Source organism: Sapajus apella, unplaced genomic scaffold (assembly GCF_009761245.1).
Source record: "Sapajus apella isolate SASKATOON/1434 unplaced genomic scaffold, GSC_monkey_1.0 scaffold26, whole genome shotgun sequence".
Classification (NCBI taxonomy): Eukaryota; Metazoa; Chordata; class Mammalia; order Primates; family Cebidae; genus Sapajus; species Sapajus apella.
The window spans coordinates 18833365-18848823 of record NW_022436966.1 but is presented as its reverse complement, the minus strand read 5'-3'; the positions used below and the strand labels follow the sequence as shown (position 1 = coordinate 18848823).

General features: G+C 39.6%; 1 protein-coding gene across 1 annotated transcript in view; it reads left to right on the top strand.

Moving 5' to 3' along the window:
* ACYP2 (acylphosphatase 2) overlaps window positions 1-12355 on the top strand; it is a 192692-nt gene extending 180337 nt beyond the window's left edge. The window contains exon 4 of the mRNA XM_032292135.1: window positions 11896-12355. Within this exon, the coding sequence (XP_032148026.1) occupies window positions 11896-12010 (115 nt within the window). The 3' untranslated portion in view covers window positions 12011-12355. The remainder of the gene's footprint in view (window positions 1-11895) is intronic.
* The last annotated feature ends 3104 nt before the right edge of the window (window positions 12356-15459 follow it).

Sequence of the window (15459 nt, the reverse complement as noted above, 5' to 3'; positions counted from 1 at the left end):
TTCTGATTGTGTGTATCTCTGAATTCTCCTTTGAACTGTACTTAACATCTTACAGGTTCCCTCATTAATTAATGTATTAAATAAAATCTTTGTGACATGTCATTTTATACTTGCATGAGAATCACAGTTTTTACATTTATACTTTAGCAGTCAGTTCTCCTAATATCCTGTATTAAATTCCATTCTAAAATAGCTAAGGTGGTTTTAGTTACCTGTTACTGCACCCTGAGTATACGGACATTAGCTTAAAATTGAGCATTTACTATTTTCCAGATACTGTGTTAAATACTTTACACAGATTATTTAATCTTCAGAACAACTCTGTGAGGTAGGCAGTACACTTCTCATTTTACACATGAGGCACTGACAGTTAACAAAACTTGTCTAAGATAACCATGAAGTAGTAGCGGGACTCACACCTAAGCATACTGATTTTAAAGTTGACTTCCATCCATCACCACTGCCAGCACCTATTCTGTTCCACCAAAAACAGAACAAAGGGCATATCTGTCACTCTGTCGACCTAGAAGCTGCAGTGCGGCAGCAAAGTTGCAGGCTATAGTCATCCCCTCACTTGTTCTGCCTTCTCTGCTCCCAGGCCCTTTGATTCAATTAGCTGGTTCTCAGAATCTTGGGCATAGCTCAAGCCTGAGTGGCTCTTTCAGACTCTCACCCAACTCAGGAGATTGAATGATGGGCCATTTTCCACTGCAAGCTGAGAAGCACCTCTGCCAAGACCAAAAGGTCTTACTGGTGGAGGTACATTAGAAGTATGTGACTCTGAGGGTCACAGAGCTTGCTAGACAGGCTGTCTACCATCTTTGGCAAAGGCAGAGAATAATTACACTGTAATAACAGTTATTAATGGCCAGATGTTGCATTAAGTGATTTACATACATTCTCTCTAATCCTTTCAGTAGCTCAATGAGGTATTAAAAATGAGGAATCTGGGTCTTAGGTTAATTATGGATGCTCTAGGATTCCCTGGATAATCACTGAACTCACCAGTCATGGGCATATATCTGACAAATATTTCACACATTTAAACATTTGATAATAAAGGAGTCTATGGTATTATTTGCCCACATATAACTGAAAAAGGAAACTTGTTAAAGAATAGCAGAAAATTTATATATTATCCTTCCATTATTAATGCTGGTTTAAAAGCTTGAAATTGACAGGCAACTCAATATTTTCCAACATGCATCACATTAGCTTTTAATTCATTAGCTGTCTTTTTTCTACTGTCTCTTGTCTTGCTATGGTCTACATTTTATATTCGTGCTGCAGAGACATCTGAAAGGATTATGCCACCCCACTTTAGTCCCAGGAAATAGGAATATGATGAATTATTGATAGTGTTAGCTTTCTAGTACTTTAATTTCACCGCTGTTTCAGACAAGGGTATTTGTTAAATGGAATTTTTGTATCACTCGAGAGCTTACTACGTAGGAAACACTAACTGACTTGAATCATAGAAAAGACAGTCCTAGAAAAGATTTCCATTTCTACAGAGGATGGATTCTCCATACATTCCACTCCCCTATAGTTTTGCTTAGCGTTAGGTTAATAGGGCAGTTTTCAAATGGAGTTCCTCAGAACTCACGGGATTCCCCAGAGGTGCACGTGCACATACACATGAGCGCACACATACGCCCCCAGCCATTCCGTTGCTTCAGAAAAGAACTTCACTTGTCTAATGTAAGCAATAAGCTTTTTTGTGAGATTATGTTGGAAGAAAGGGTTCTTCTTTTTAAAAAGCTTGAGGTTGGTTGTGGTGGCTGACACCTGTAATTGCAATTCTTGGGAGGCTGAGGTGGGAGAACTGCTTAAGGTCAGGAGTTTGAGACCAGCCTGAACAAGATAGTGAGACCCCCATCTCTACAAAAATAAAATAATTAGCCAGGTGTGGTGGCACACATTTATAGTCCCAGCTACTCTGGAGGCTGAGGCAGGCAAATCCTGTGAGCCCAGGAGGTTGAGGCCAGAGTGAGTCATGATTACAACACTGCATTCCAGCCTGGTGACAGAGTAAGACCCTGTCTCTTTTTAAAAAAACAAAAAACAAAACTTAATCCTAAGTTAACACAATAAATATAATAGTAGATGTTTGCACATCTTTGAAATACTAGGAAAAACTGTCTAAGGATTTTTTTTTTTTTTTTAAGACGGAGTTTCACTCTTGTTACCCAGGCTGGAGTACAATGGCACGATCTCGGCTCACCGCAACCTCCGCCTCCTGGGTTCGGGCAATTCTCCTGCCTCAGCCTCCTGAGTAGCTGGGATTACAGGCACGCGCCACCATGCCCAGCTAATTTTTTGTATTTTTAGTAGAGACAGGGTTTCACCATGTTGACCAGGATGGTCTCGATCTCTTGACCTCGTGATCCACCCGCCTCAGCCTCCCAAAGTGCTGGGATTACAGGAGTGAGCCACTGCGCCCGGCCTGGATTTTTATACTGTATACTTGAGCATATATAGCTGTACACTGGACTTGACAGAAGCGGACAGCATGTTTTATGACTAGGCTTGCAGGATGGACTTGACCTTCCTGTGGTGTTGTAAGAATTACCCTTAATTCTGGGTGAAGTCAGTTACCATGTATATTTATATAATGAATCAACTCACAAGCACAAAAAATGCAGTAACACTGGGGCTAGCACAGATAAATGAACCAATTGCACAAGTAAACTTGGTTCACTTGCTCCTATTTGGGTTATTGGGTCCCTGAGTCCATAGGCCTCCAATGTCCTTTAAGAGAAGGAATATAGTCATTGTTTGTATTCTTCAGAAGGGACTACCATGAGTAAAATATTTTGTCAGTTTCTGTAATAAGAGCAAACATTTCTCTAATTTGCCAATAGTATTTTAAAAAGTGAGGGTTTTGTGTGAGATAAAATGAAAGAGTTTAAAAGTAGCACTCAGGGTTCCCTTCTGTGTGTGGATGATATAGGTGCCTAGAAATTGCCCTCCTCCCCTGCATGAAAGCTGTAGATCTGGAGAAGACAGGCAGATGACAAAGACTCATTCATTCAATATACATGTATTTATTTGAGGTGGGGGTGAGTCTTTATTTAAAGTTTTATTTTGAATTGACAGCACCCACTATCACCAGGCATCATGCCAGGTGTTGGGAATCTAATAGTAAGACTGATCCTGCTACTTTTTTTTTTTTTTTTTTGGGACAGAGTCTCAATCTGCTGCCCAGGCTGGCGAGATCTTGGCTCACTGCAACCTCTGCCTCCCAGGTTCAAGCAATTCTCATACCTCAGCCTCCCAAGTAGCTGGGATTACAGGCACCCACCCCGATGCCTCGCTAATTTTTTATTTTTAGTGGAGACAGAGTTTCACCATGTTGCACAGGCTGGTCTCGAATTCCTGGCCTCAAGTGATCTGCCTGCCTCCAGTTCCCAGAGTGCTAGGATTACAGCATGAGCCACGGTGCCCAGCCTAGTCCTGTCACCTTCTTAGAATTTGCATTCTAATGTGGAGGAGGCATATAATAAACATATGTTTATCATATATGTTTGTCATGATGCACACAACAGAATAGGAGTGGGGCCCTTTTAACATGGGGCAGTCAAAGAGGGGCCCCCTAGGACAGCAAAATCTAAGTGCATTTTAGAAGGCCACAGCTGGCCTCTCTGCTGATTTCCAAAGCAATAAATGTGTGGCGCTTACTGCATTTGATGGCTAAATATGTGCCATCTGTACTAAATAATTATAATGCTGTAGAAACCCTGAGGGGACCAATTACTGGTCTGTATAGGAACAAAATATATAGCACCGTTAATTTATTACACAAATAGATTTTTCCTTGGTCATTCAACATTTATCAGCACTGTGTTTTATTTATTTTTTTAATGCAAAGGTGGCCTGAAGGATAATTAAAAGTAATACATGCAAGATCATTGTCCTTTGTTATTCCATAAAAAATTGTCTTCAACACTGTTTATGATCCTCAAACATATTAAAAAAATGCATCCGTACTGAAATCTCCTCTTATACTGTTACTTTATAATTGTTAAAGGCAACATGATTTTTGTAAGGGATTAAAATGCACTTTACAAAAATTAATTTCATTTACAAAACCTCTACATAGGTATGTAAAATATATTAGAGAGAAGAGGGACATATGGTTATCAACTAACCTGACTTCTCTCAACAGAAGTTTCCAGTTTACATTCTTATTCTTTCATTTTTACTAGTTGAACTTTCTTTTTGGTTTTTAAAAGCTTATCAGTGGACCAGCCTTTCTTAGATCTTTCAGGTATTTCTATTTATGCACACAAAACGGTTTCAGATTTGCCACAGAAATGTTAGACTTCAATCTAACATAATTCATCCATCTACGCACTCATCCATTCCATATTTATTGAGTCAACTAAACTCATAGGTAAAATATGCTGGAACCAGAGCAGTGTATTCTGGTTGTGTTGGCTCCTTGGGTAGGTAAACACTGTTCCTGGGTTTTTTCTTTCTTTGCACACTTACTGTAGCAATTTTCTGAAAGGCAAGTAAGTAGTCAAACTGGCTGGATAGCCTAAAAAATTTGAAATTATCTGGCCAAGTGCAGTGCCTCACACAATCCTAACAATTTGGGAGGCTGAGGTGAGAGGATCACTTGAGGCCAGGAGTTTAAGACCAGCCTGGGCAACATAGTGAGACTCCATCTCGACAAAAAAAAAAAAAAAAACCTTTTAAATTAGTCAAACATGGTAGCTCATTCCTGTAGTCCCAGATACTTGAGAGGCTGAGATGGGAAGATCACTGAAGCTCAGGAGTTTGAGATTACAGTGTGCTATGACTGTGCCACTGCATTCCAACTTGGGCGACAGAGTGAGACCCCCATCTCAACAAAAAACAAACAAACAAAAAAATTATCCAGTCTAATCAATGTGATAAAACGGACTAACAGAATGAACTTGAGGAAAATAATTCAGGAAAAATACATGGGGTGGTTTACCTAGCAACCCCTAGGAAAAGAAAAACTATTATACTACTAAGGGAGTTCAGTAAGACGTCTGATTACAATATAAGAGATCACTAGTTTTCCTTTCTCTTGTTTAAAAACATAATGACTACAAAGCATCTTGTTCAAAATAGCAAAAAAAAAAAAAAAAAAAAAAAAAAACTAAGTATAAATTTATCAAGAAATATGCAGGACCTGAACGGAACAAACTAAAATTTTAGTGAGAAAATGTAAAGACTTGAGCACAAGTGGAGAAAATTTTCACTCTTGATGACAAGCTTAAATGTTGTTAGAATTGCCACCTCCCTCCAAATTATTTTTAGATTTAAAAAGGGAGGTGAAAGGATTGGACAAAATTATGCTAAACTCTAATAGAATGTATGACACAAACAAGGACATTTAAAACTAGAATAATAAAGAGGTGGAGGTATAGGGACTAATGGACATTAAAATATATTCTAAAACTATAATAATTAGACTAGTACTGATTTAGGGATTAACTAATCAATGGTGCCAAATAGAACGTCTATAAACAGACTCAGGCATATGCACAAATTTAACTTAACAGTTACATTTGGAATCTGTAGAAACGGATAAATTATTCAGTAAAAGGTGCTGGGGGAAATGTCTATTCAAAATTAAGACATCTTTTTCATATAAGGCAATCACGTAATTCCAGATGTATGAAAGATTTAAATATAAAGGATAAAGCCATACTTTCATATAAAGATGGCACATTTTGAACACATGCATTTGCCTCTGCTCCCTCCTAAACACTACCTAAATATCAGTAAAAAGGATGTTTAAAAATGCCCACAGGGACAAATAATGGGAGATATAGCTACCACAGTAAAACTTTGGAAACTAATAAGCAGATGAGCAGGTGGTAATGCTAATCTGACTGTAAGCCTGCAATGGGTAAAGCAAAGAATTGGTCCAGTTAACACAGTGGAAATCCCTCAAGGCTCAGGCCACTAGAAGTGGGTGTGAGGTGGAACTAAAAATAATGATTCCAAATCTGTTTACTAAGCAGTTGTCCTTCATGTCACACAGGAGAGTAGCTGCCCTGCCTACGCAGGCGGAAGCCAGAGTTTCATTTTTTTTGAGATGGTCTCACTCTGTCACCCAGGCTGGAGTGCAGTGGTACGATCTCGACTCACTGCAACCTCCGCCTCCCAGGTTCAAGCGATTCTCCTGCCTCCGCCTCCTGAATAGCTGAGACTAAAGGTCCACACCACCATGCCCAGCTAATTTTTATATTTTTTAGTAGAGATGGGTTTCAGCATGTAGGCTAGGCTGGTCTTGAACTCCTGACCTCAACTGATCTACCAGCCTTGGCCTCCCAAAGTGCTGGGATTACAGGTATGAGCCACCGAGGCACAGCTGAGAAAATGATGTAGTGCTGAAGAAGGGATTCAGCGAAAGCTAATTCCTGGATGTTGGGCCCTTAACCTTCTTCCCAGATTCTCAAAACACGCATAACCAGACTCATAGCATCTAGGCAGGAAATAGGGTGTATCTTTCCTGGAGAATATGACCAGTCCAAGAGAAAAGATATCGCTCCCAGATGCAGTGGTCACCCTAGAAAACCTAAGACCACAGCTCAGCACTAAGGAGAAAGAGAAGTCCACTGCAGACTGGGCGATGGGGAGGTTGACACTCCGTCACTCGCTCCAGGAAACATCTGATTGAACGGTTAAATCTGCTCTCTGAAATGGATTGTCCCTACTGAAAAAGCTCTGGCCCAGGCATTGATCCCAGGCTCCACTGGTTTGGCCCCTGCTTGTAGGACAGGCATCTGAAGAGCACACCGCATGGCAGGCAGGTGTGTTTGCAGGTCCCTGGCCATCTAGACGAACTTTAAGGGTCCTCATTGCTCTTTTGCAATTTCTTTCAGTTAACATTTGTCAACTCCTAGAGCAATTATTACACCTTTTCACTCTATTCAGTTCCTCAACTCTCCCACCACCCCCTTATTCTTAGTAAATTACCTTACCTCCCACACACAGAAGATGGAAGCTATCTCATGTGAATGCCTCTTCCTATCCAAATTGCTCTCCAGTTTTTTTTAATCCATTGTCTTCTCTTCCATACAGAGAAGATGTGTCCTCTTTTCTATACCTAATGAGTCAACTCATCTCTTGATCCTGTTTCTTCTGACTGCTCTGGGCCTTGTCCTGTCAATTATCACTCCTTTGCTGGAATCTCCAGTTCACTCCCTTTGCCTACTTGTGAGAGTATGTGTAGGGACACTGATCTACCACTCAGGTTCCCTTTCAGGATTGATGGATTCAATCCCCCAAATGCCAGGAGTGCTGCTGGAAGATGGCCCTCAGCCATCAGTCCTCTTCAGAAATTGCTCAGCAGAAGAAAGTCACCTCACTCAAGGTCACATCCTCTTCCCTGGGCAGCTCTCCTCTAATGACTGGGTTAATGTGGGGAATATAAAGACCAGCTCTCTCACCTTAACTTGAGACAACTCTTAAAGGTCTTCCCAGTTTCAGAGCTCCTTGAGTCTTGGCTAAAGACTTACACTGAGACTGCATCACTGCCCAGCTCTCCCTCAGTCCAATCTTGTCTCCTTTCCTTGCCTCCCACAAGTTGTTAAACCTGAGAGCATTCCCTAATTAACTTCCTGCATGCTAATCATCTCAGAGCCCTGTATCCCAGCCTGCTTCTGACAGTATGTTTGTAAGACAAGGACATTTAATAATTTGTTAGGTAGTACCAGGTTGCCCTTTCAAAAATCTGTACAAATTTGCACTCCCATCACCAATGTAGAAAAGTTCCTCTTTTCCTACGCCCTAACTGCCACTACTGGATATTAATCAAGCTTTTAAATCTTGCCATTTCATAAGTGACAGATGGTGTCTTATTCTTTATTTGTATTTTTTAAATTATGCTTAAAAGTGAGAATGTTTTTACATATTTACTGGCTATTTATATTTCCCTTTCATTTGCTTGTGTTATTTGCCCATTTTTCTGTTGCACAGTCATACATATTGGTAATACACCAGGTACCATAAATATGGTATATTAATTTCCAAGTACCGTTTGTGTAGTAAGAAAGCTGCAAATAAGTTTTATCAGATTGCTTTTTGTTTGCCTTTAAGACTTTCTTCTGGCATTCAAATGTTTTGCATTTTTTAAATTTGCTAACATCATCAACATTTTCCCTGTGTTTCTTGGTTTTCTGTCATGTTTAAATTGGCATTTCCCATTCTAAGATTTAGGGGAAAAAAACCACTTATATCTTCTTTAAAACTTAGCTCAAATGTCATTGCTGTCACAATTATGTCTCTGAGTACCTTGACCAGAGTTAACCCCCCAATTCCCTTCTCCCTTTATATAAATCACACTGCCCATCATATTCTGCCTTAATATCATGGCCATTTTTATTATTCTCCAAACTCTTCTATTGGAATGTAAGATACTGAGGGAAGGAATTCCATTTTAAATCTCTAGGTATGCCCTCCAGTATCTAGAATGACTTACATAAAGTCCTACGTAAATGTTTATTGAATTGGATTAACTAGTACTGCTCGATTATGTCACTCTAACACTAAGGATTAGAGATTATATTTATATGTATGTATACATACACACGTTTATATGTATATAAAACACAAACATATATGTAAATTCCACACGAATTCTCATTAGACATAAATTTTGTGACTGGTTCTTTTTTACTTGGAGAACTCTCAGTTCTGCCATCTTCAGTCCTGAGCCACACCTACCAAGGGCTGACTGCAAAAGCAGCACATGAGAGTGAGGTCTCAGGGCTTGCCAAGTGACAGGTGACCAGAACACTCCTAGCTGAGGAGGCAGATCAGGCAGGGCGGTTCTTAGCAACAGGGCTGCATATATGGAACCATGACACAAAGTGACCATCCTCCCCACAGGGTAAACAAAGCTCAGTCTCCCAACACCATGACCATCTGCCCCATCAGTGGCATAGATTCCTCTCAGGCTGTACTTTTGGCTGGGAAGAAGTCCCTGATGACATTGAAGACCAGATACAGGCAGGTGTCTTAACTAGTTGAATACATTGAGCTGTCAGCTCAGGTGGATTAGTCATTGCAGTTCCTATGCCTTGTAGTCCTAGTCTTGATTCATTGGTTTCAGTTTCTCCCTTCTCTTGAGCCCATTCAAATATGGCTTTCATGCCACCACAACTTCTCCTGCCAAGGTCACAGGTGACGTCCACATTGCTGAACACAATGGCCAATTCTCATTTCTTACCTCACTGTCCGTGCCAGCAGCATTGGCCTGGTGGATCCCCCTCTACTTGCTGAGGGCTCGACTGGGCTTCCTGTGCACCAGTTTTTCTCATACCTCACTGGATGCTTCTCCTCCTTTGCTGGTTCTTCCTCTGCTTTCTGAGCACTTAACATTGGAGAACTCCCAAAGTACAGTCATTGGACCTATCTTTCTATCTATATTCATTTTCTTGATGATCCCAGCCAATCTTAGAGCTTTCAACACTGTCTATCTGCTGACAAATTCCAAATTTTATTTCCCCAACCAGACTCGTAGGTCCAACTGCCTACTCAACATCTCACTTGTGGATGTCTAACAGAGATCTCAAATGTAACACTCCAAAACTGAGATTCTGCTCTTCCCCTTCCCCCAAAATCTGCTCCTCTCTCAGTCTCTCCATTTCAGCAAATGACAATCCCATCCAACTAGTTACTCACACCAAAAACTCTGGTGTCATCCTTCACTCCTCTCCTTTTCTCACACCCACATTCAATCTGTCAGCAAATCTACTTTTACTATATCTTCAAAATATACTCAGAATCTGAATCCTCCTCACAACCACTCTGCTAACCACCCTGGGCAAGTTACTATCTCTTAAGTATCTCTCTTTTCTCATCAATAACTGGGGGTAATACTAGCCTATCACTTACAGGGTTCACGTGTGGAATAAAAGATAAGACATGCAAGGAACTTAGCAAAGTGTCAAACCAATTGTTAGTGCTTGGCCAGGCATGGTGGCACACACCTGTAATCCCAGCACATTGGGAGGCTGAGGAGAGAGGATTGCTTGAGGCTGGGAGATCAGCCTAGGGAATATAGTGAGATCTTGTCTTTACTAAAATTCAAAAAAATTAGCCAGGTGTGGTGGTGTGTGCCTGTAGTCCCAGCTACCTGGGGACTGAGGCTGGAGGATTGCTTAAGCCCTGAAGGTCAAGGCTGCAGTGAACCATGATTGCATCACTGCACTCCACCCTGGGTGACAGAGTGAGACTCTGTCTCAAAAAAGAAAAAAAAAAGTTGTTAGTGCTTAATAAATTTTAGCTCTCATTATTATTTGTGGCCTCTCTTGTCTAGGTTTCAGGAAGACGTGACTAGTAAAGTTGAAGCTATCAGCTCCTTGTCATAAAAACTGAGTTTTTTGGCAGGGCACGTGGCTCACGCCTGTAATCCCAGCACTTTGGGAGGCTGAGGCAGGCGGATCACCAGAGGTCAGGAGTTCAAGACCAGCCTGGCCAACATGGTGAATTCCCGTCTCTAATAAAAATAAAAAAATATCCAGGTGTAGTGGCAAGCACCTGTAGTCCCAGCTACTTGGGAGGCTGAGGCAGGAGAATTGCTTGAATCCGGGAGGTGGAGGTCACAGTGGCGGAGATCTCGCCACTACACTCCAGCCTGAGCAACAGAGTGAGACTCTGTCTTGAAAGACAAAGCAAAACAAAAAAGTTTTTTTCTTCAGCACGTGACATTTTCATTTTAAAGATTCCAACTAAATGAGCTAAAGAAAAAGAAGAAAAGTCCAAATTAACCTCACCCAATAAAACTGTCATAAATAAGATCCAAATAAAGGGTTAAGAAAGCACAGTGGCAATTTGAGTCATTAGATTTCTTCTCTAGTCTGATTAAGAGTAATTTTCAGCTAACCTGGAAAATATTCTTGATCTAAAGTTATATAAGATTGTCACATACCATACTGCATAGCTGTATACAGCCCTAGCTTCACAACCTGAAGTAATTCTGGGATATGAGTAAACTCATAGGATGTTTCTACAACAGCAACTGAGATAACAGCCATTATTTGTATAAAATAGCTTTGTTTTATAAACCCATAGTCCCACTAAATCTATCATCCCAACTAATTATTCATAAGTAGAAAGATTCTGGAAAATCCTCAGTGTTAGCTGAGATGTCAGCAATATACAATAGGCCTGAATTATATAGGAAGCATCTAGGGTAAGTGCCCTAATGCATAAATTAGATACATGGATATCACTAATAAGATAAATCATTGCACTAAGTAAGCAGAAAAATATTTCAGAGCATTCAACTTGTCCTTTAATATAATTGCTTTGTTAATATATGTGATGAGAAACAATATTTGGATAAGAAAAAATGCTCATCTTTTAATGTTTTTGGAAAATTATGTTTATTCTTTATTCTTTCAGTATTGATCTCTCTCACCATAAATATATCTGTATGTTCATGCATATGTGTGTGTGTGTGTGTATATATATGTATGTGTATATATACACACACACACACATACATAAATACATGAAACATCTACCATGTGCTGAGTAATGAGGAAACAATAGTGAATTGTTTTTATTACTAAGCTCCTTATAAAAATGTTTTTATCGTTTTGAGTATAAGAGCTAGGTAACAATGGCCTTGGAGTGTTTTAAGTTGGGGAGTGGAGGGAATAACTCTAATATAAAATCATCAGGAATTTTCTGTTCTTAATTTATTAGCTTTTCTTTGTCCATATTTAATTATACTTTATGGTATTCTTAGAGTGATATATACAATGTAAACAAATTTAAATATCACATATATGCAAAAAGTTACTTAGTAAACTCCCATTAATACCTACCGGGGGATCATTTTAGCATATCCATGTATACTCTGTGTGCTAATTTTATTTATTTGTCTATTTTTTGTAGGAAGTCCTGGCTGAGCAAGGTTGGAAGCCCTAGTTCTCGCATTGACCGCACAAACTTTTCTAATGAAAAAACCATCTCTAAACTTGAATACTCTAATTTTAGTATCAGATACTAATAGAAGAGAAATATTGTAAAGCTTACACTCTGCAACAGATATTGTATGTTGTTATAAGACTATGTATATTAGAATAATGATAGCAGAGTAGGCTAAAAAAGAAACTTTCTGTTCTGAAAACTTGCTGATTGTATGTATTACTAAAAATGTCTGACACCAAAGTAATTTTACTCAACTGTGTTTTCAACAAGCAAAAATATAGAATTCTAAGATTAAAATGTCATTACAAGATATTTAGTATGAACATTTAAACTTGTATCATGAAATCTTTAATTTCAATGAATATTACAGCATATATGTTATTTGGTGAGACATAACACAATAAAGTTAACCATTTAAAAATTATTTTCACATACTGTTGTCTGTGTTGAATTATAAAATCCTCTGAATAATAATTTGTTACTACAGTTGAATAATTTGTTATTAAACTTTTTAAAAAGAACCAGTGGTTAGAAATAAATGTATGTGATGATCACTATAACTACAAAATATTACCAGTGAAGAATTTTTAATTCTGGTTAATGTGAACATTATTCAGTTGGAGCTACTTAATGCCTCCTATATTGTGGTGTCCAGTGAACATTCAGGCTGAATTATGGTAGCTAACAAGAACTCACTATTTCAGTATAGCAAGCAGAAGATTTTCAACCACCACCCACAATAGATGTTCTATTAACCAGAAAAGAAACTGACAGTCTAAGTGAATCATATAATGATGTGCCCTAAACTTGGCCTATCACTTGGGAATCTTCACATGTAACTGATAAAGCAACAGAGAATTTAAAGGGGAAGTTTTTTTTTTTCTATAGCATAAAATTATAATATTGAAAAAGGAGGACCTTTAATGCAAAACACTGGGGAATTTCAAATGTTGTAGGCATATACTTGCACGTCTTCCATGATTTTCAAACTTTTTATAGCAATGGAATCCTCCCTTAAACCAAAATTTTATGTAGAATTGAATACATAAGTTTTTTTTAAAAAAAAAAAAACTAAAATCACAGCTACTGTAATTAAAGTAGAGATGGGAGTCCCCAGAGCCTTGCACACTTGGTGTCCACTGGGACAATTTCAAATACCTTGCTAGTACACTTTGAAAACTACTATTCTAGGGCCGGGCGCGGTGGCTCACGCTTGTAATCCCAGCACTTTGGGAGGCTGAGGCGGGTGGATCACGAGGTCAAGAGATCGAGACCATCCTGGTCAACATGGTGAAACCCCGTCTCTACTAAAAATACAAAACATTAGCTGGGCATGGTGGTGCGTGCCTGTAATCCCAGCTACTCAGGAGGCTGAGGCAGGAGAATTGCTTGAACCCAGGAGGCGGAGGTTGCGGTGAGCCGAGATCGCGCCATTGCACTCCAGCCTGGGTAACAAGAGCGAAACTCCGTCTCAAAAAAAAAAAAAAAAAAAAAAGAAAACTACTATTCTAGCTATGGAACAAATCTCCATTGCTGCCCTCCATGGCCTGGAGAACAAAATGCAGGTCTTTTTCTCTTCTACCTACTGCAAGATAAGAAATGAGAAGAGATGAAGAGTGGGGTGAGTTTGTTCATTGGAACGGTTAACTCCTTGATGATAATATTGATATCACATGTATATAAAACAACACAATATTAGGGAATGACTTTCCAGACAAACAAAGGAATAAAGAACTTTTCTATTATTCTAATACCATCATCATGTTGAGTATTATATGTATCAAATGTCACACAGGAGAATCTGTTGAGATACTCATTTAGATTTTGCTCTCCTTCTGTTTCCCCACTCCTGATTCAAGAAAGGTAGACAAGGCCGGGCGCGGTGGCTCAAGCCTGTAATCCCAGCACTGTGAGAGGCCGAGGCGGGTGGATCACGATGTCAAGAGATCGAGACCATCCTGGTCAACATGGTGAAACCCCGTCTCTACTAAAAATACAAAAAATTAGCAGGGCATGGTGGCGCGTGCCTGTAATCCCAGCGACTCAGGAGGCTGGGGCAGGAGAATTGCCTGAACCCGGGAGGGGGAGGTGGAGGTGGCGGTGAGCCGAGATTGCGCCATTGCACTCCAGCTTGGGTAACAAGAGCGAAACTCCGTCTCAAAAAAAAAAAAAAAAAAAGAAAGGTAGACAAGACAAGTCTTTGTGTTCCCTTATTTCAGGCGAAGCTTTGGGTGCCAGATCCCCCTGAAGACAAACTTTCTTCCAAAATTTCATTTAAAAGAGAGCATTATCCTGTGGGTCGAGGAGAAAGACAAATGCTGGGCTTTTAGAAGGTAAAAGAGAAGCAGTTGTGAGAGCCAAAGAGTACAAGGAGATTATCCAGGACTTTGGAAAGGAACCAAAGGCTGTGGATTTCCCAAGCTATGGAGACCTGCACCTTTCTCCCCAGTGGCGCCTCTGCATATAGCTAAACCTGAAAGGGAAGCAGCTGTAGTACCCAGAGAAGCTAGATCCCAGGCCCAGGGGCTCCCAGCATTCCAAGATTCCTGTCCCCAAAACTTTTTCAAAGCATCCTACAAACACCAACATGGTTACAAGGAACCACAGCGGTTTGAACAGTGGTCATAGTAACTGGTATGAGCTGGAGACGGAGAGGTCTTTCCTTAACGTTTTCTCTGTATATAACCCTTTGCATGCTCCTTCTGAGAGTGGGAACAAAGCAACAGGGATGACTAAATATCCACCTCCAGACAGGCTTGGGAGCTGGCTTGCTTTGATCTGGAGAAAATAAAACAGACTTTTTTACCCGCAAGTTTGAAAGCAAAACCCGTATCTCTCTACAGATAGAAAGGCTAAGTGATTGAAAAAAATATATGATCTCAGAAGTGACACCAATATGTCACTTTTTATTATCCTGATATCCTCTTGTAGTCCTCTTTAAGAAAATCACACTTTACTAGAACAATTTTCTAACTGCACAAAGTGAATCACACTAGTTGAGATTACTTAATGATTAGTACATAACTAAATTCTGTTAGATGAAAAATGTAGATTATGGTTGAAAAATAGATGTTCAGGAGTGGGTAGGAAGCAAGAGAAATCAGGCTAAAGCAATATAAAAATGTGCTATGAAGACCAGGCAACACATCTCAACAGTAAACTTAATATGCCAAATTTCATATTGAATTTACACAGTGAATTTTTAATTTACATTATACATTATTTTAGATAACAAATTGTGATAGGTTTGTGTCAGAATTGACATTTTAGAAACCAAGAAAAAATTTAAGCAAAAACTGGAGACCTACATTTCAGTGACTGATAAACCAGTGATCTCAACACTCCATGTACCCATGCTATTCCCCCCAAGACACAGCATATCAGAATTAGGGGAGAAGTGTGATTTGCAAAATCATATTATTTTTCACATTTGTACAAAAATATCTTTTTGTTTTTGAGGCAGGGTCTTGTTCTGTTGCCCAGGCTGGAGTTGCAGTGGCATGATATTGGTCATTGCAACTTCGACTT